Source organism: Camelus dromedarius, chromosome 3, assembly GCF_036321535.1.
Source record: "Camelus dromedarius isolate mCamDro1 chromosome 3, mCamDro1.pat, whole genome shotgun sequence".
Taxonomy (NCBI): domain Eukaryota; kingdom Metazoa; phylum Chordata; class Mammalia; order Artiodactyla; family Camelidae; genus Camelus; species Camelus dromedarius.
Window position 1 is genome coordinate 42902673 of NC_087438.1, and position 20216 is coordinate 42922888.

The 20216-nt window shown below is 42.1% G+C and overlaps 1 protein-coding gene across 2 annotated transcripts in view; it reads left to right on the forward strand.

Annotated features, from left to right (window-relative positions):
* Nucleotides 1–19942, forward strand: part of RGS7BP (regulator of G protein signaling 7 binding protein) — an 89254-nt gene extending 69312 nt beyond the window's left edge. Inside the window, exons 4-6 of one of the 2 annotated variants that reach the window (XM_031445903.2) lie at nt 5529–5676; nt 7831–7901; nt 18916–19942. In XM_031445903.2, the coding sequence (XP_031301763.1) occupies nt 5529–5676; nt 7831–7901; nt 18916–19007 (311 nt within the window). In that variant the 3' untranslated portion in view covers nt 19008–19942. Of the gene's footprint in view, nt 1–5528; nt 5677–7830; nt 7906–18915 lie in introns of those variants that run through there. The other variant, XM_010974917.3, reaches the window with a different exon arrangement.
* Nucleotides 19943–20216: the final 274 nt, after the last annotated feature.

The following is a 20216-nucleotide window of genomic DNA, read 5'->3' on the forward strand; positions in this document are numbered from 1 at the left end:
TGAATGTTTGAAAGTGCATCAGGAAAATCTGGGCTGCCCCACGCTAACAGAGACCATCACTGCTGCCCCAGCAGGAAACCTGGTGTGGGTGTCAGGACTGGGCAGCAAAGCAGGACAGAGGGTGAAAAACTCCATAAGGACAGCTGCAGAAGGACAAGAAAGTGAGCACGTGACTCCAGGGTTTTTCCCAGGCTGAATTGCTCTGTATATCTCATCGGAGTTGGAGCTGTAAACAGGAAACTGAAAGCAAACACGAGACCCAAAGAGTAGGCCGTGTGCCTGGGTAAACTTACCAGTCAGGACAAGAAGTACCCAGCAGACAAGCTTTAGACACACATGGTCCAGCCACGCATCCTGCCCCTTCTCCCATCACCAGAAGGATACTTATGAGGATGACAGGCAGAGATCCTCAAAGACAAAGCTGAACAGATATCCAAGGATGAGTAGAAAAACCAGCACCCCGAAAGGGAGATACCAAATGGCAACACTTAAACAACTCACACTTGATGAGCAAACGTTAAAGTAGAAACAGATGAAGAATTTAAAATATTAATGTAATCAGTATTCTCCGAGAGACTTATTTTCAGTCTATCATACCCATAAAACAGTCACTGCAACAGAAAAGAAGCAAACAGATTTGTTGGGAATGAAAGTGTTACCCATCAGATAAAAAATCAATAGATGAGTTAATTAGTGTTAGAAGACAATGCTCACTCAGTCTCTTGCATTTCTGCACATCTTGCAAAGTGAGGCACTGACCACCCTTTTATATGACTCCTTTTTTTTGGCATTTGATTGGCATTTGCCATATATTTTCTCCATTTTTTATTTTGAGAAATTTCAAACACCTATGACAAACTTGTAAGAATAATGCAATGAATAACCAAATATTCTAGTTTCACTAATTGTTAATATTTAGCCATAATTTTTCCCTCTCTCCCTGTGTGTATCTCTCTCTATATATATACACACACATATACAATACAGGTTTTATACATATAGATTATATATAATTTCTATATATAAATATATACTATATATATAATTTTTGATGAACAATTTAAGAGTAAGTTACAGATGTTAATGACACTTTATCCTAAATATTTCAACATATATCTCCTAAAGAACAAGAGTGTTTTCCTACATAACCTCAAAACAATTATTATACCAAAAAACTTCATTTAACTTTGATTAAATATGATTCAACTCAATTTGATATAACACTGCTATTTAATATGTATATTCCATATTCAAATTTTCCTAATTGTTCCAATACGTCCTTTATAGCATTTTTTGTTTGTTTATTTTACATTGAAGGCTTTATAAGGATTATAAAACAACTGGCCTGAACTCTTTATTCAAAAATATCAGTGTCATGAAAGATGAAAAAAGGGTGCTATTCTAGATCAAGAGAGAAGAAAGAAACCTGACAGTTAAATGTGGTGCGTAATCCTTAGAGTAATTTAGAAAGAACGCATACCTAGAAATATTTAGGAACCATTTCATAACTCAAATATTTAAAGCTTAAAAACAAAAAGTTTTCAAAGAGCCACAAACAGGCTACATACAAAGCATCGCTGGATGCAGATAGAAAACACGGGAACAGCATCACCCAAGTTCAGAGAGAAACTTAGTTTGAACACACATTTTTACACCCAGTCAGTTAGACTTTAAATGTGAGCAGAGAGATCCAGAGAGAGAGAAGGAAAAGTATTTTCAGTAATAAAAAGACTAAGAAGTTTTATATTCACAGATCTCCTCTGAAACAATTAGTCAAGGATATGTTCCAGCAAAATTAATTCAAGAAACGGGAAGATATGGAACCCAAGAAACAATGGTGTACAAAGAAATCACCATAGATACACAGCATTAGAGACATGAAACAGTTACAATAGAAAACCATATTCAACTTTCTGCTACTAAAAAGGTAGTGAATGATTTTCTAGGACAAATGAATAACCAATTTAATTCAAGAAGAACAAAATATTTTAATAAACCATTAAACCTAGACAGTCTGGAAAAAGTAATCAACGATCCATCCTTCACTAGGGTTCCAGGTCTCAGGTGCTAGTCGTTCACGGTTTCACGTGCAGTGGGAAAGAGCAGTGCCTACTATACGGAGCGAACCCTTACAAATCAAACAGACAGCCCTATTGTTCAAATGGGTAAATGATACAAATAAAAAACGAAGAGAAGAATTACAAGTAGCCAGTTAACATATGAAAATAAATTTAATCTCAGTAGCAATAAAAGAAATGAATAATAAAACTTCAATGAGAGATTCTGCTTTTCTCCAACAAATGAGCGAAAATTAAATATTGATAATATGAAGTACTGGTAAAGGCGTAGGGGAAATGGATTCTCCCACTCACAGTTGGTGGAAATGAAATGTAAATTGGCGTGGCCTTTTCAGAGGTCCACTTGGCAATATATATTCAAGTACAAAATGTGAATACATAAACTTTGTCCCAGTTTTCTACTTCAAAGGATCTGTCCCATACAAATACTGGCATATCGTAGAGGAAGGGGAAGAATCACAATGTCAGTTCCTTCCTCTGGAATACTACCCATCCACTAAAGAGCATAAAATAAATCAAGATGTGCTAACATGAAAGTATCTCTAGCCATGCTAAGGTGGTAAAGAAAGTCAGATAACATACGTAGTACAGTTACTATTTTTTTTTAATGCTGTGTATCTATTGAAATCCTATGATGTGTAAGGCTGGGTCCTTGATTCTGGGTTTATAGAATTGAATAAAGCAGATAAAGTTCCTGGCCTCACAGACTTTACATATCCAGTTTGGAGATGGAAGATGAGAGTGGGGTTGGGGCAGGTAAAAAATAAACTCGTTAGCAAGTGCATAAGCAAGATAATTTCTGATTGGGATAAGTTCTACAAAGGCAATAAGCAGTGACTGGAGTGCGAAGGGGTGCCCAGCGTTAAGCCAGTGCCATCAGTAAAGGAGGGCAACTATGAGGTCCGCACATATGTTCTGGAATTGAAAACCCTTGAAATTGATATCGATCTCTCCTGTCTTAAGAGCTTTCAGCCAGAGAGGATACAACATGATCAAAATTCTGCAGAGATTTTGTGAGCTGACAGAAAGCACGGAACTGCAGGTCCAGCATCCAAGGTTTTTGTTTTGTCCATCCACATTAGCAGAGTTAGGTCTAGTCACTGAACATGAGGGACAGGGGAGTATTACTTGGCCTTACAAGTTCATAGGAGTGTTTCAGGAATACATGAATAGTTATGTTATTTTGGAAATGTATAGAATGGTATCTGTCTTGTGTGAGTGGTAGAATGAACACGAGCTAAGATGTAAACAGTTGTGGATTGGACTCTGTATGCCTTCGTGTGTACAAGGTGTACATGTGAGGGAGACAGAGAGAGGACTCCATGAAGGAACATCATACTACCTGCCGTGGGTCCTCCCCTGTTCCCATGAATGAAAGCTTTGGACGGGACAGGGGCTACTGTGGCCCCACGCCAAGCAAAGTCCATAAAGCAGAGAATTTCTTTGTGTGAATCTTCTTCCTCTTCCCTTTGCTGCCCAAATCAAACTCCATTCTCCTAGGAAGTTCAACCCCGAAGGAGTAGAAATGTAGCCATATGTGCTTTCAAATGGTCCTATCCTTCAGAGCCTTGAAAAGCAGAGGGCTGTTTTTCAGAGATATCCCTTCCCTTTTGTCCCTCTCTCAAGTCTTCACCACACTCGCTCAGTCTGAACTGTTCAGAAATGGGTGCCCAACAGGCTGCATTTGTACATCTGCCAGGAGGTGCAAAGCAAATGCTTTTCAGAGGTCAATCCCCCCACCTAGGAAATGGTAATATGCTAAATTATGTACTTAACTAATTTCTACCCAAGGGCAATAGCATAAAATTGAAAAAGCGATTCCATCACCCAGGATCAGTGTGCACAAAGTCCACACAAAAGGTTCAAGTTGTCATCAGTCCACTTGTGTTTGTGCTTTGGCCAAGTATTCTGAGGTCCATTTCTACTACAAGCTGATGAACGGTGCACAGTTAATTACCACTTAATTGCTTTCCCCTTGTGTTACCACCACGTGGGTTATAAATGATAGGGGCAAGATTTTTGCTAGTCCCATTCAGATCAGGGGAATCCAAGGGCAAAGCTTCCCGTTAGATTTTACCATGAACAGCCATCTTCTTCACAAGTGCTTTTGTTTTATTTTTGGTTTGTTTTTTCAAACATGCAAAAACAGTCATATCATGATTAGGGAACCCAGGCTAAGAGGTGATGTGGGGTATCTGCTATCATAAATATTCCGTGATATGGGCTGTAACAATTTCTTAACAATTAGTCTAGAGTTTAGCTACACAATACAAGTAAAGCTGGCTGAAAGAATAGAAGAAACAATATAGCTGCCCTTTTCACCAGACTACATAACATTATACAACAGCTTTGTAATTATTTGTATAATTTTTTTACATTTTCCAGCTCCAGGACTTTAAGCTCCATGAGACAAAGACTGTGTCTTTCCTTCACCTCTTTCTCTCTAGCATCAAGCCCAGTACCTGGTATTTAGCTGACACCCAGGAATCTGTGTAAGTGAATGAATGAGTGAGTGAGTGAGTGAGTGAGTGAGTGAACAATTGACAAAGGCAGGTTTCAAACCCAGTTCTTGGGCCTCATAGGCCATTCCCATGATACCAAGGTACCTCTACCCCCAGGCAGATACACACACGTTCAAGGCAGAATAAAAGACATTAACAGGACACTTGGGCCATGGGCTGTAACTCCAATTTAATTTCAAATGAATTTCTGAAATTTCTCACTTAATCAATTGGATAATTCATTTCCAGAAAGTACTGATTTATTCCTTTGAAATCAGTCACGGTCAACACAGTCTTAGTGGGTCGTCAGTACGCTGGTCTGAAGCTACCCAGGCCATGGTGCTTTAGTTGATAGCACTTGATGGCCTCCGCAGAGTAAGGCTGGATCCTGAAGCCAGGCTCTTTCCTCATAAAAAGACACCCTGAAGGAGGCTGGAGAGCCCAAGAAGCGGAAGGCAGGTCTACCGCCTCCACTGCTTCCCACAGGCCCAGAGGACTGGCGCCAGAATCAGGGAGAACGGCTGGAGCTCCCATCCTTCCCGCTGGGTGTCACCTGCTCCCAGCCCTTTTCCCTGCCCCTGCCTGCATCTGAGGACCAGAAACCAGCACGATTTCACAGGCTGAATCCCCTCACTCAAGCTCACCTGATCCAGCTCAAGAAGAATGGGTTACAAAGCACTGATACTCCATCAAAGGCAGGGCCCTTACTCTTATCTTGATCTTCAGGTCATGTGGACCTCAAAATATCTTTCCCAGAATGTTGTGAACACATACCCCCTACCCCCCCACACACAGAGACTTTTTCTTTTTTTTTAATATTCGGAAAGTTTTCAGGGTTAATGGAGCATTTGACTCAAAGCATAGCCAACCTTTGCAATGATGTCTTGGGTGTAGTACTTGCATTTATGATTTCTCAATCTCTTCTCTCTTCCAACACCAACCCCCTTAGGAAAGGAGCCTGGTGGGGGAACCAAGAGTCTGGATTGCAAAATTGAGGAGTGCACTGACACACCGGCTCTAGAGGACTCCTCATCATCCCCTATGGAGATTCAGCAACATTCCTGGCAGGTTTCCACAGACATCGAGAACACTGAAAGGTAAGTGGGCAGTTACCCCACATAGACTGCCAGTCCTCCTCCAGTTAAACTCAGGGGCTACGGAGTCCAGATTTTCTTTCAGATTCTAAAACAGAGCTCTCAGTGAACTGAGACGAGGGGTCCAAATCCTGCCGTGGAATGAAAGCAGAACCCCCAGTGGACATGGACTCCGGGCCTCTGCTTATCTCACTCCACCAGCCTTGCTTCTCCAGGGAAATGAAAACAGCGTGCTTCCCTGGGAAGGAAGGAAGTTGGATCTACACACCCATCACAGCTCACCCACTGGCCTGGGTCCCACAATTTCCATCTGTTTAAGGGAGAATTCAAAGTCGTGCAAAGATGCCTCCAGTAGATTCTCAGATTTTAGGTGTATGGAATGGCCTGTTTAGCTGCCAGTCAGGGGCTGAGTGCTCTGTCCAGTTCGCAGACAGCTTTTCCAAGAGCTCCCTTCTCTTACTCTCCCAGGATGCAGCTGATGGCCCCTTAGTGGCCAAAGCCCGTTAATGCATTTGTTTGAACAAGCAGCAGCTCACTCCTAGAGGGACTTTCTTGGGGAAAAGAGATGCTACACTGATTCTATTTCATTTGGGAAAAGGGAGCAATAATAATAGTATAATAATAAATGCATCAGGATGCTAAAAATTCCATTCTGTGAGGCAGAGGGATGAGCCTCTTTTTTACTGGCCTTCACGCTGATATCTTGTCCTTTGCCACTCATGTCCCCAGAGCCAGCACACAGCAGCTGAATAAATACTGGGCGGTTTCACTGAGTGCTCTTGTGTATGTGCGGGGTTGAGTCACTGACAAGATGATGACGATTTGATTTTTTTTTTAATTTTAGAAAAGTAACACACAGTGGCATTTATAGCCATTGTGGGTCTACTTTCAAGTTGTAATATAATTCTATAGCTAATTACCAAATTTCTGTGTTTATAGAAAAATTGAAGCATGTGATAATTATGAGCTATTAATAAAACTTGGATTTTGTATAAGCTTGGAAATCCAACAATTCAAAACAATAAAGCTGTTTGGCACAGTTTGATAGAACTAGAGACAAATGATGAGGGAGTGGTTTATCTTAATTTATAAAGTAGAAAATGCTCTGTCCTATTTCCAGGAAGAAATATCTACTAGAGTCCACAGTCAGGGCATAATCCATCAGAAAGCCATTTTCCTTTCCGGAAACCTTGTACAGAAGCGTGATCCAAGCCTTGTAAGCTGGTCAGAAAGCAAGCTACGGCTGATAATGATAATAGGAGAAAAAAGCCCTCGGTGTTGGCGGGATTTCAGTTCAGTCTTTAAGTCCAGATTCTGGTCAAAGGAGGTGGGAGTGACTGGAAGAAGTTAGCCACATTAGACTTGGTCTGGGAAGGGCAGCTTCCTCGCTTTCCCCATCTCTCTGCCCCAAGAGATCTGTGGGTCTTACTCTGGGCTGCACATTAAAATTACAGGAAGCAGGGAGGTCACTGGTAGAGCTCATGCTTAGCATGCGTGAGGTCCTGGGTTCAAGTTCCAATATCTCCATTAAATAAAAATTTAAAAAAATCAAGGACCCCACCCCCATTAATTCATTAATTAAAATGATTTTGGTTTAAAAAAATAGAATAAAATTACTAGGAAGACTTTTTAAAAACAGTCCAAGTCAGTTTAATAACTGTCGACCCTTGGGAATGCTTAACGCCTGCGTTACTCTGAATTCCATTCACAGTAACGAGAGACGACGGAGAGTGAACTGATGGAACCAGGACAGCCCTCTGACCAGCGGGCCTGGGACATGCTGTCCCCCGGCCTCACTTTTGCTCAGAGTCCGCCTGCTGTTCTAGCTGTGGGTCCTTCCCCAACCTTGGCAATCGGAAGGACTGTCCTCAGCACCAGAGGCTCTCCTCTGACCTCAGCCGGGTCCAGCTGAAGGCAGAGACCAGGGCTGGGACAGCAGAACGCCGGTGCAAATGTTTGTCAGAGGAGTGCTTCTTCCTTCCAGAGCCAACCTGTCTCAGATTTTTTTTTTTCTTATAAAAGCAAAATGAATTCAATATATGCCTCCTGGAAGGTAGAGCTGGTACAATTAGCCTTCAGGTGACACAGAGAACAGTATGAGATTGCACTTCAGAAACTTACAGCTGATTAATTTTTTTCTTTTTATCAACTTTACAGAGACATGCGAGAAATGAAAAACCTTTTAAGCAAACTCAGGGAAACTATGCCTTTACCACTGAAAAATCAAGGTGAGTCTTGTCATTTATCCTTGAGGAAGAGGATGCTTTTAACATGATAACCTTGGGTCTTGTTTCTTAAGAAATTAAAGCAAGTTTGTTTACACAAATAATAGTAGGCATTGCGCATACATTTGTCTGTCCTCAAGAAGACAAAAGACTGAGAATAGTTTATCAGGTGAACACAGTTCTATTCTGAGGGGAGCCGAGAAACACTATGATCCCAGAACAGACATTTCTTTCACTGGCCCCTTCAATCGAGAGCATTAATTCCTTGTCCATGCTGTGAAAACTCTACACCAGGTGTAGCAAACACAAAAGGACTGAAGACTTGGCCCTTGCCTTTAAGGTGGAAGAGACTTAACACTTCCAAAGGAAAATCCCTGTCATCGAGATGTTCAGTTATCTAAAAAAAGTAATAGTAATAATTAACATATATTGAGAACTTACAGTGTGCCACTGTGATTCTGCATCCAGTTCCAATGTGAGGGGGGTGGTTTCCACAACACCAAGCAATGCTGGGACACCAACTGGGCGTCCTCCAAGTCAACTGAATTCTGATACTAACCGAGATAACATCAGATTCCAAAAGTTAAGAGTTCAGTCCTACAGGCGGCCCGCCCTGCCACGTCAGACGCCAATCACAATTCCAGGTTGTCCCCTGTTCTTCTGACCATCTGGCTGGCTATAGATTGGAGGGTCCAATGAACCCTTCCTTAGGTTCAATTAACTGGCTAGAACAGCTCACAGAACTCGGAGAAACATTTTACTTGCCAGATCACCATTTATTATTACACAGGAGGAGCAGCCAGATGGATGAGATGCATAAGGCAAGGTGTGGGGAGAGAGTACCTGCCACTCTCCCCAGCTTCCCTGTACTTGCCAACTCAGAAACTCTCCAAACCCTGTCCTTTTGGGGTTTTATGGAGGCTTCCTTACATAGGCATGATTGCTTAAATCATTGGCCACTGGCAATTGATTCAACTTCCAGGGCCTCTCCTGGAGGTCAGAGGGTGGGATTCAAAGTTCCAGCCCTCTAACCACACGGTTGGTTTTCCTACCAACTAGCCCCCACCCTCAGATGTTTCCCAAAAGTCACACCATTAACATAACAAAAGACACCTTGATTTCTCTCTTAGGAAGTTCCTAGAGAGCTTTAGTAGCTCTGTACCAGGAATGAGGTCAAAGACCATATCTATATCTACATCTGTATCTGTATCCCCATCTATTTAGGTGGATATATTTCTCATTATAAATCACAATATCCCAGCCACTATCCTAAATACCTTAGAGGTGTTAACCAAATTAACATATTTAATTCTAATAACCCCTTTGAGGGAAATGCTAGTCATGGTTCCCAATTTACAGGAAACTGAGGCACAGAGAGGTTAACTAACTTGGCCAAGGTCACACAAACTGTAAGTAGAAAGGCTGGGATAGTCTGTCTCCAGAACCACCCTATGAGGTATACACCCTAACACAGAAAGGCAACAGGGAGATTCACGAGAATGTAAGTTCTGTGAGGGCCTCTGTATGCTTTTGTTAACTATTGTATCTTCAGTACCTAGAGAAATGCCTGGAACGTAGAGTAACACCCAGCATAGATAAATATTTGTTAAAACTGCACCCAACTTTGCAACCCCAGAGTCTGAAGACAGGTACAAAGGACCAGTAATCATCACTTTCACTAAGCAAACGCAGCCAGAGCAGCCTTAGGTGAAGCATGAGCTTCAGAGAGTGGTCCATGGAGGGTGGGGAAAGGATTTTTAGAGAGGAGAAACTCCTCTTGTTTCCATGGAGCAGAGCCTAGGCGGGAGGGAGGACAGAGGGCTGCTTGCCTCTGAGTGCGGAGGGAAAGGACTTGGCAGCAGAGCTGGAGCGCCGCTTGGCTCAGGGAGCAGAGAGGCAGAAGGTGGAGAGGTGGACGTGAGAACAGCAGACAGAAGAGGCTGGGTACTAGTGTGACCCGAGCCACAAGGGATGGAGGCGGGCGTCAGAAAATGCGGCAGGCGGAGTGGTGCTGCAGGTTAACGGCAAGCACCCCCTGGAGGGCCCGGTGAGCGAGGCTTGATGACTTGAGCCCTGGGTATAGTGCTTGGGAAACCTCGTAGGGTTTGTAAGAAGCCAGTGTTTTACTACCGCACGCTGTAGTGACGAGAGCCCTCTGAACCACAGCATGCGAGCTGGCTGCTAGAAATCAGCATGGGTAAGGCTAGCTTTGGGTTCCAATGCCGGCCCTGCCGTGGACCGGCTTTGTACCCTGGGACAAGTCATTTAACTTTGGGAAATTAACATGTCAGAAAACTCCAAATCATCATCAAACAGAACAAGCCTGGCAGCCGTTCACTCTGAAGCAGGCTGTGTATCAGGTCCGTGAAAGGTTGACCTTGAACCTACTCTTCAGAACCTTGATCCCTGAGACTTTGGATATGGGGCTCATGTCGGAAGCCAGCCTCAGCTCCTTAATGTGTGTGACAAGTCTCCCCCGATCAGCAGCACATGGGCCTCTGCTTTTACCCCAGGAGGATGACTACCCGGGGCCCCCCAGGCCAGATTTCATGGGTGCTATGGAGCCTATATGTTGAAACCATCTGAAACATTCCCTCTTCATGTAGTGAGTTCATCCACTAGCTTCTGAACCAGGCATTAGTGGAAAAGCAGAAACTGTATTTTCTTTACTTAGGACATATCTGCAATCATAAAAAGTATAAGAGAACTATTTTGTGTAACTTTGTATTACTTTTTAAACAGAAAAAGTCATTTGAATTTTAAACAGTTTAAAAATATAATAATAGTAATGAATGATCGGTACTCTAGGTAAAAACACAAGTCATAGGGAAAAATCCAAAAAAGGGATGCCCAGGACTCAAACCTTAAATGCATTTGGGGCATGAAAAGGAAAACGCTAGGAGATAGAAGGACTTCCTCAGGAGGGAGTAATGCAGTGTGATTTTAAAACAATAAATTGAGGTGAAATCTGATGGGAAATTCAGGTTTATTCCTTTGAGGGAGAGACAGGAATCCTTAGCAGGTGAAGATACATCCCTGTCCCCAGTGTTAAATGGGTGCTCACAGCAGGATGTCACTGGGAGCTGACCAGCGGAGAAGGGGGATGTGAATCTCCACTGGAGGGGTCTGAGATGGCCTGAGGGAAGGAGAGTTGGTCTCTTGGAGTCACTCTGGGAGGACTTTTTAGCAGATACATAGAGCACCATTTTATGAACTAATCAGCCAGTTTCCTCTCTCTGACTGTGTCTGCCAACATAGAGCACAGGGGCTAACCCAGAACCTTCCTGGAATTCTTTTCAGGCAATTTATTTATTATACAGGTCTATCTATGCAGAAAATGGTGTGGGGTGTAATGAGGAAAGATGTATTCCAGCTTTTTCTGCAGGACCGTATTGTCAAAACATAATTCCGACTGGATGAAAAGCATTATAGAAAGCCATCTGTTTTCCTTCTGGCTGCTTCTTTCCTTTCTCTTTTTATCCTACTTACATGTGTGCTTTAAGCAGAGAGAAAAAAGGAAAAGATACTGCTCCTTCCTGGTCCCTCTTTTTCCTACTCAAACCCTGACCATAGGAAAATCTTGCCAGGCAAGCAGGGGCGGGGAGCCAGCAGTGGAAATACTCAGATCTCCCTGTTCCCCAGGTTGCATCCCAGTCCTCAACTCAGAAACCGTTCCATGTTGATTGTAGCATTTAAAGATTTAATTGTATCTCCACCCCTCTCCCTGTCCCACTACAATCAAAACTTGACTCAGCAACAATCTGCTTTAAACTGATTTTCAGTGGCAAACAGAGGAAGGTGGCCAAGAGCACAAATTGTAATGGTTAGTGACTCTGCCTGCATTTGAGATAGGGCCTTTTCCTTCCCTTGCTTCCAGTTTAAGACAAAGAGGTGCACAAAAGAGAGGTTAGCCTCTCTCATTCTGCGGCGGCTCCACAGCAGCCTCCCGACAGCGCCCAGGTCTCCTGGCTCTCGGCCCGCTGTCCTTCCCTCTGCATCAGCGCCTCTCCTGTCCTACATTCTGGGTCACTGGCAGTGCTGTAGGGAGCTTCATTAATTATGATAGTCTTGCTGTGTCAAATGGATTACAAATGGAACCACCTGTGGAGAGCCCGCAAGGTTACTGACAAAGGCTAACAGGAGACTAGGAAGTGAAGGACGAGCATCTTCTAAATCCAGGCTGTAATCAAACAAAACATTGCAGGAATAAATTAAGCCTGAAAGACAGTTTCACCTTTTCCAAAATTCTGACTTAATGAACACTGTGTGGTGTGTCAGTACATTTACTCTTGCCTGGAACTCGGTTGTTGATACAATAAGTTAAAGTCCATCTGAAGTGGATCAGTCAGGAACTGGGGCTGTTCTAGCATGGGGACAGCCCTGCCCCAGGCTAAACTGGGTCTAGGAACAGTTCCCCACTCCCCACACCCCTGATCCACTCCAGTCAGGACATCTAACTGGAAACAACCTAGCCATGGCAGGCGGAAGAGCTCTCTGATGTCAGAGTGAAGAACACTGGGCAGTTATGCCACCTGCTAGCCTGGAGATGACCTTTTAGGTCCTTCCCCAGGGCCTCATAGAAAGACTTGCTGTGCTTCAAGCTGGTGTCCAGCTGTCACTCAGGGTGGTTTTATGGGTTGCCCTGTATCCTTTGCAATCTCTACAACCTTCCCAGGATTCAGCATGACATATGTAATCCCTCTCTCTCCTCCCATCTAACACACTCATCACTGATAACACATCTCTTTCCTAATACATTACTCTGATTATGTTGAGCCTCTCCTCACAAATATTAAGTGCCTGCATATTGTCTTTCAAAGAAAGAACAGAATTCTCCCCTCAGCATCTATTGCCCCTGCCATTATCCAACATGTGATGGTCACCTATGATGGGCCATGTTCTGTCTCAGGTGCTGGGGATGTCTCTCCTCCTAGAGATTCTCCATCGCAACAGGAAGAATGGAGTGAGAATCACCTGGAAAGCTTTTTTTAAGTGAAACAAACTTGCCTCGCCTTGCAGAGATTGTGATGGCGCCTTCAGGATATGGCATGTGAATTCTGGAAACACCTCACACACACACACACACACACACACACACACACACACACTCTATTGGAAAGACCAAAAAAAAAAAAAAAAAATAGTGCTTAAAATACAACAATGCCATAATGCCATAGACACCAATTACCACAAGGGCATACTGGATTCTCACCTAGCCAGATTTTAGTTGTAAATGTGGAGGGAGGGCATGGGAGTAATTGAGAATTGCTTTTTGAAAAGTGTCTGAGCTGAGATTATTTTTTAGGTGCATCAAAATTAGCCAGAGAAAAAGTTTGGAAAAAGGCAGTCTAGACAGAAGATTCTGAATGTGAAGGTGTGGGAAGGTGAAGGAGTGGGGCATTCTGATGAACTACAAGCACTTATTTCATCAGAAAAATGGTTAGAAAAGAGGCTTAAGAGAGAGACTAGAAAGGTAAGGTGGCTGTATCATTAAGGTCCCTGTAGCTCATGGCAAGAAGTTTGGATTTTACCCTGAGGCCATTGGAGGGATTCAGTTAGTAGGCAAGTGCAGTCAGCCCGGTGAGAAATGCTTACAATTGGAAGTAAAGCCAGGGGCTTGGGGAAGAAGATATGACCGGTTGGATGAAGTATGTAAGGGAGAAGGCAGAATCAAGAAGAAACCTGGGTTCGGACTTGGAAAGCAGAGTGAATGATGGTGTCAATACTCAGAGAGAACAGAGTAGTAGCAGCAGAGGTAGGAAGCGGAATGCTGAAGTTCTGGATGTGGGGGGACCCCGAGAGCAATGCTCAGTGGTTGTAGTGAAGGTACAAGGCTTATGCTGAGGGACACATGCAAGCTGGAAGCGCTGGAAATACAGATTTAAAGATCATAAGCACAGTGGTAATTGAAGCCCTAAAAATGATTGAAACCACCCAAAGCGAGTGTGCACGGGGAATAGCCCTGAAATACCAAAATGTAAAGTTGGAGGGGAAGGAAGAGCAGTTTACAAAGGGGACTGAGGAAAAGAGTCAGCATAATGAAATAAGAAAGTTGAAAGGAAGGATGGCTGAGTGTGGGGTAGTTAAGCTGGACAGGAACTGAGGGTGTTCATAGGATTCAGCAATCGGGGTCACTGGTGATGTTGGCAAAAGCAGCTTCCTTGGAATCTGGGGCGTGGAAGCCTCATTAAGGAGGGTTGAGGAGTGAGTGGGAAATAAAGAGCTGGGCAGCACAGGGAAATTTATTAAGATTTTCGTAAAGGGCTGCTTATAGAATGGTGGACAGACAGGGTTGGAGGCAGACAGTGTACCAAGGGCTGTAGCCATTGTCTACAGATGAATGAAAGCGTGGAGGGAGGCAGACGCCTGGAGCAGTCAGAAAAGACTTTTCCAGGGAAGGAGGGTACAGCTCAGTGTTAGAGTGCCTGTTTATCATGTACAAGGTCCTGGGTTCAATTCCCAGTACCTCCATTAGCAATAAATAAATAAATAAACCTAATTACCCCCTAAAAATAAAATTTAAAAATAATGAAACCATTTTTTAAAAAAGAAAGAAAAATTTTAAAAAAGGACTTTTCTGGAAAAAGAAATGGCATGCATAAAGGCAAGGAGGCAAGGGAAGGTACGGCCCTATTTAGGGAACGCTAAGTAGTTCTGTTTTGTACTATCCCTGCCTTCATATGCCCTTCATTACAGCCAGATGGACTGTTTACTTGGACCCAAATTCAAGCTGCCTTTGACCTCCATGTCTTGTTCACACTGCTTCCTCCAGCCAGAACGCCTGCCCCCCTACTTCACCAAATGTTCAAGTTCTCAGCATCTCTTGTAGCCCAGCATGAACACTGAGGCCCTAGGCATCTTCCATGAAGGTCTTTCTTCTCCTCCAGATGGAAGTAATTTCCCCGCTCCGGGAATTCTCATAGCATTGTATTCATGTCTCTCTAATTGCATTTCTAAAGAAGCCTCCTAGTTACTCAAAGATCCTGGGAGCCAAGGATCATGTTTCTATTAGGACCCATCTGGTGTTACCCCTCCAGCACCTGACATGGAGCCTTGCACTTAGCAGGACTTTGATTAATTCAGTGGTTTTCAAATTGTGGTCCCAAGACCAGAAGTATCAGCAGGTCTGGGAACTTGTAAGAAGTGCGCATTGTCTGGCCCCCCTCAGACCCACTGATTCAGAAACTCTGGAGTTGGGGCCAGCAATATGTGCTTTAATAAGCCCCTCAGAAGAAGCTGACACAGCTAAGGTTTGGCAACCCAGGGAATTAACTGAAGATCTCTTTTTGTCTGGAATAGAAATTTGCAACTGCAGGTCCATTATAAGCACTTCTCTTGACTTTGAGAACATAGCTTTAAATCCAAACACTCAGTTTATTATTTGAATTGTCATGTCCTTCTGTTTCTTAACATAGCATCTATGTAAGGAAAACTTTTATTAGCAAAAGAAAATTGAGCTATGGAGAAATGGTATTATTGTACCCTGGGGAACGCCAGCGTCATTGGCTTTAGTAGTATCTGAGAATTAAACGTTGAATGACTGGGGTTTGAACTTACTGATGGCTGAATTTCCTAACCTCCTTTTCTTTCACTTTTTCCTGTGCTTTCCTGCTTCACTTTTTATTTTCACATTTAAAACTGTCCTAGGTTACAGTTCTCTGAGAGTATGCACTTTGGAGAAAAGATACTATAAAAGTCTCAAACATTTGCAATAAAAATCAAATATTTCCCAACAAGTTCAGATGGGCTAGCCCAGAAAGTTTAGGATGAGTAGGGAAACATTGCGTTTTGCTCACATTCTGTTGACAGCCCCTCACTTCAGAAACAGGATTTCAGTCAATGTGGAAGGACACCTTTCCCTGGAGTAGAATGCACTTCAAACCATTCCAGGCATCCTTACTGCTCGGTGAAATTTCAGCATTTACAGCAGGTGTCAGCTTCCTAGGGTGTAGAAAGCCGCTGTGAATTTCTGCCAAGAATTTTTTGAGCTTTTGTGTCACCTCAGCCCTAGGTGATGATCAGACAAGCTCTGGGCTAGGCAAAGGTGTCACAAATGCTCAACAAAATGCCCCAACCCAGCAGTCGTCCTTAATAGGCAGCCTGTCTTTTGCTTAACATCTGAGCAATTTCTCATCAATTATAACACTTCTTACTCACTTGTGAATGCTATACGTGTATGTGTGTGCTCATGTGTACATATAGCGCTCACAGGTGAATGTTTTTATATATATATATATATATATATATATATATATATATATATATATATATATATATATATATAAAGAAGGCTGAATGAGGAGAATTTCAATAGCACAAAAGGTTTTTTGATTCACCGTGATGAATGCACAGATACACCACAGATACAAGGGTCAGTCTTGATAGAAATCTCATAATTCCTGTATGATACCTGTGTGCTTTTAACACATAAAAAAGAGAGAGTGGGAGCAAATACACCAGCCTAGCACACACGCACACTTTTTTGTAAATACAACATGCAAGTGAACGTAGACATTTCCTCAAATAATGGGAACAATACGTATCAGAATTGCATTTTATAATGTATAAATACCTGTGAGGTCACCCCCAAATCTCTTAAATGTTTGGAGAAAGGGGAAGTATACGGGGAATTCAGGAAATAGGTCTCCAAGTCTCAAAGAAATAGAAACAAGACCTTTCTTTCCTATTAGTATCTTCATTGTTTTGGTGAATCTGTCCCAAGGAGCATGGAATTCCAGTTGAACTTGAGTTTCAGGAAGTGTAGTCAGTATTCAAAGAGACACCAAAAGATAAAAAATTCTTTACCCTTCAGAGTCTGCTATATCTTTGCCACATCCAATTAGGTTAAGTTCACTGATCACTTGGTGGTTAAAGAAGTAAAAGTCCCCAAAATGATGAGAAAGTATGGTGATCATTTCTTTCTGCTCCAAATATATCATGATTCATCTCTGAGAGATTCTTCTGAGAAATCAGGCTTATGGATAGGATTTGACATTGCTTTCAGCGTCTTAACTATTTGGGGCAAGTTTAACTGTTAAAAAAAAGAGCTGTCCTATTTTTAGTCTCCAAATGTTGACATCCAGATTGTAGTGAATTATTTTTCACTATGAAAAGGACAAAGAGGGTCCTGTTTTTCTCCACATAAACAGAGCATGAGCCTTAAGAGAGGATCTTAATCTGCAGAGACTGGGTGAGTGGGCTGTGTTTGATTAATCTGATGTGCCCAGCTGGGGCGCCTGTTTTCTCCCCTGGCTCTGACTTGCTACTCCAGTTGCACCGAAGTGTACAACACAGTGAGCATTCCGAGGAACACTGTCAACTCGGTGGGTGACACTCATTTGCAAATAAGTATGACACATGAGAGCCTTTGGGGACAGGGAGGGAAAGCCCAGGACCTTGGATGACAATTTATGTAAGAAAACCAGAAAGCCAAGACTCATTTTTGTTCTTGACAGTTTCCTGAGCATCTAAGGCTCAATAATCAAGAACACCAACCTCTTCTAGAAGGCAGTTTTATTGAAGACGGGCACGTTCTTCACTATACCCATCTCTTCATCTAACTCCTGATTCTGAGCTCTTTCCCAAGGCTTTGTATCTTCAAGATTAGGATGGGGAAAGGAGGGAACATCTTAGCTCTGCTCTGGGAGGGCAGTGCAACTAGTCCTGGCAAATCTTATGTATGTAAGAGTTGCCAGAGCCAACTAGCCGTTTTGTTGCCCATGGTTCCATTCTGACCATATCCTAGTGCTGTACCCGTTGGCAATGTCTAGGTTATTTCCTTGGGGTCCTTCTCCAGCCTCTTGGACCCACACTGGCCAGTTCTGTTCCAACAGCCTGTATTTACCACCCTCTCTGTTGAACTACACTATTTCATAAACCCCAGCTGCTCAAACCAGATTACTTATCTTTTTTTTGATTGAAGTATAGTTGATTTACAATACTGTGTTAGTTTCAAGAGTACAGCAAAGCGATTAATTTATATATTTATATATATGTGTGTGTGTGTTTATGTGTTGTATATGTGTGTGTATACACATACATATATATACATTCTTTTTCAGATTATTTTCCATTATAGGTTATTACAAGATACTGAGTATAATTCCCTGTGCTATACAGTAGGTCCTTGTTGTTTATCTGTTTTATATTTAGCAGAGTATATATGTAAGCCCAAACTCCTAATTTATGCCCCCCACCTGTTTCTCTATTTGTCATTGTACTAAAAATTTCAAAACAAAACAGGACCTCAACAGCTGACAATCTTCTCTAAATGCCCTTGTGTGCAGATATCTATAGAAAAGACTCAACAAGGAATAGTTGAAACTTCTTCCTGAGGCATAAAGTAGGTGAATGGAGATAAGACAATGGTCCTTTGTAAAGGGAAATAGTTAATAATAACTGTATTTATCGAATGCTTCCTCCATGTTAGGCACCAAGGTCCCCCACCCAAGCTAAATATTTCTCACATATTATTTCATTTAATCCTCACCTAAGATAAGTTTTTTTTAACATCTGGGAAAAATGAAACTTAATGAGCTTAAGTAATATGTTCAAAGTCACAGAGCTGGTAAATAGAGTCGAGTTTAGAGAAGAAGCCAACTTTACTCCAAAGCATGGACTCTTTCTAAGAAGCTGTACATCTCCCAACTGAAAGATTGCCTCTAAGCAGTTCAAATTTAATTCTGAGCAATGATTCTCAACTGTGGGCTATTTGCTCCACCCTCACCCCACCCCAGGAACATTTGGCCACATCTGGGGACATTTTTGGTGGTCACAACTGGTAGGGGAGTGCTACTGGCAACTAGTGAGTAGAGGCCAGGGACACTGCTAAACACCCTGCTAGGCTCAGAACAGCCCCCAGCAATAAAGAATTGTCCAAATTTTCTGGTCCAAAATGTCAACAGTGCTGACATTTGCTGAGGTCAAGAAACTTTGATTCAAAGCTGGTGGATTTTTAAGGCCAGTTTATAAAATACAGGTTGTTTCGTCTGAACCTACGTATGTTGTGTCCCCACAGACGACAGCAGCCTTCTGAACCTAACTCCCTACCCTCTGGTTAGAAGACGGAAGAGAAGGTTCTTTGGGCTGTGTTGTCTCGTCTCAAGCTAGGCGATGCCTCCTGGAAACCCACCACTGGGAAGACCTGAAAATCTCAAGGACCCGAGGACCTCCGGACAGCTGAACCACAGTTATTGGTTTCTGACTATGTTTTCTATGCTTCCTTATTACTTTTATCTGCCTCCCCCTGCCCTTTTAAATGATTTTACATTTGAAAGCAGCTGCTGTCAAGGGATTAAAAAAAAAAAACAGATTCAAAAAGCAGGCTGTTTTTAAAAGGATTTTTAAAGCTGACATTGCATATGTCCGCTCCAAACCACACCATGACAGATGCAGGAATTATGATTTTTAAATTATTTAAAGGTTTTTTTAAGTGTATTATACAGAGAAAAACTATTTCATGTATAATAGTATATCTATAGCTCTTGCTGATCTCATGTTAACAATTTGTCATATATGAGAGTCTTTCAACATAGAAATCTATTGAAAACTGCAAAACTGTTCAAAAATCCAGTGAATATTAGAAATAGTATTATAATCGAACATACACCACCTCACCTATTGCTTTCTCTGCACTTAATTACGTTTAGTCTTCCATTCTGTCAGAATCTAAGAGCTTCAACATAAAAATACCTTAATTTATAATGCAACAAACACCATATATGAAAAGTATTTAAATTTTGTAAATACACAATAACCCTAATACCTTCATCCAATGCATCTGGGCAACTAATTTCCTTTTGATCCAATGGTGTCTTTTTCAGCTTCTTGGAGAATGAAGTAATCCCGTTAGAAAATGGTGTAGTAACATATACAATTATCCTCAAATGTAAAATTGAATATTATCACATTTTGTTCTAATTGAAATCTGAAGCATGATGTCTGCACATCAGCCTAGTGTTAAATCTTATAGGGCATGCTGAAATTAGCTCAGACCGTAAAAATACTTAACATTTTACATTGTTAATAAAATTCTTTTTAGTTAAGCTAAGCTTGTCTCATTTTAGATGACTATGCAGATATGACTTTTCCAATGTGTACTTGGTGTCTTGTCTTATGCTTAGAATCTTGAAAGCAGGACACATTAAGCAATAGTCTATTTTAGACAGGAGGAGGCCACACGCTTTGTTTTTCTGCTCACGGCTTTGTTGTTCTCTTCCTCCACTAAATGTGTAACCTGGTACATACAGATCTGGTGGTATTTTCCCTTGTTCTTCCTTTGGCCCATTTCCCAGACAGAATTGCCCATGGGTTGAAAGA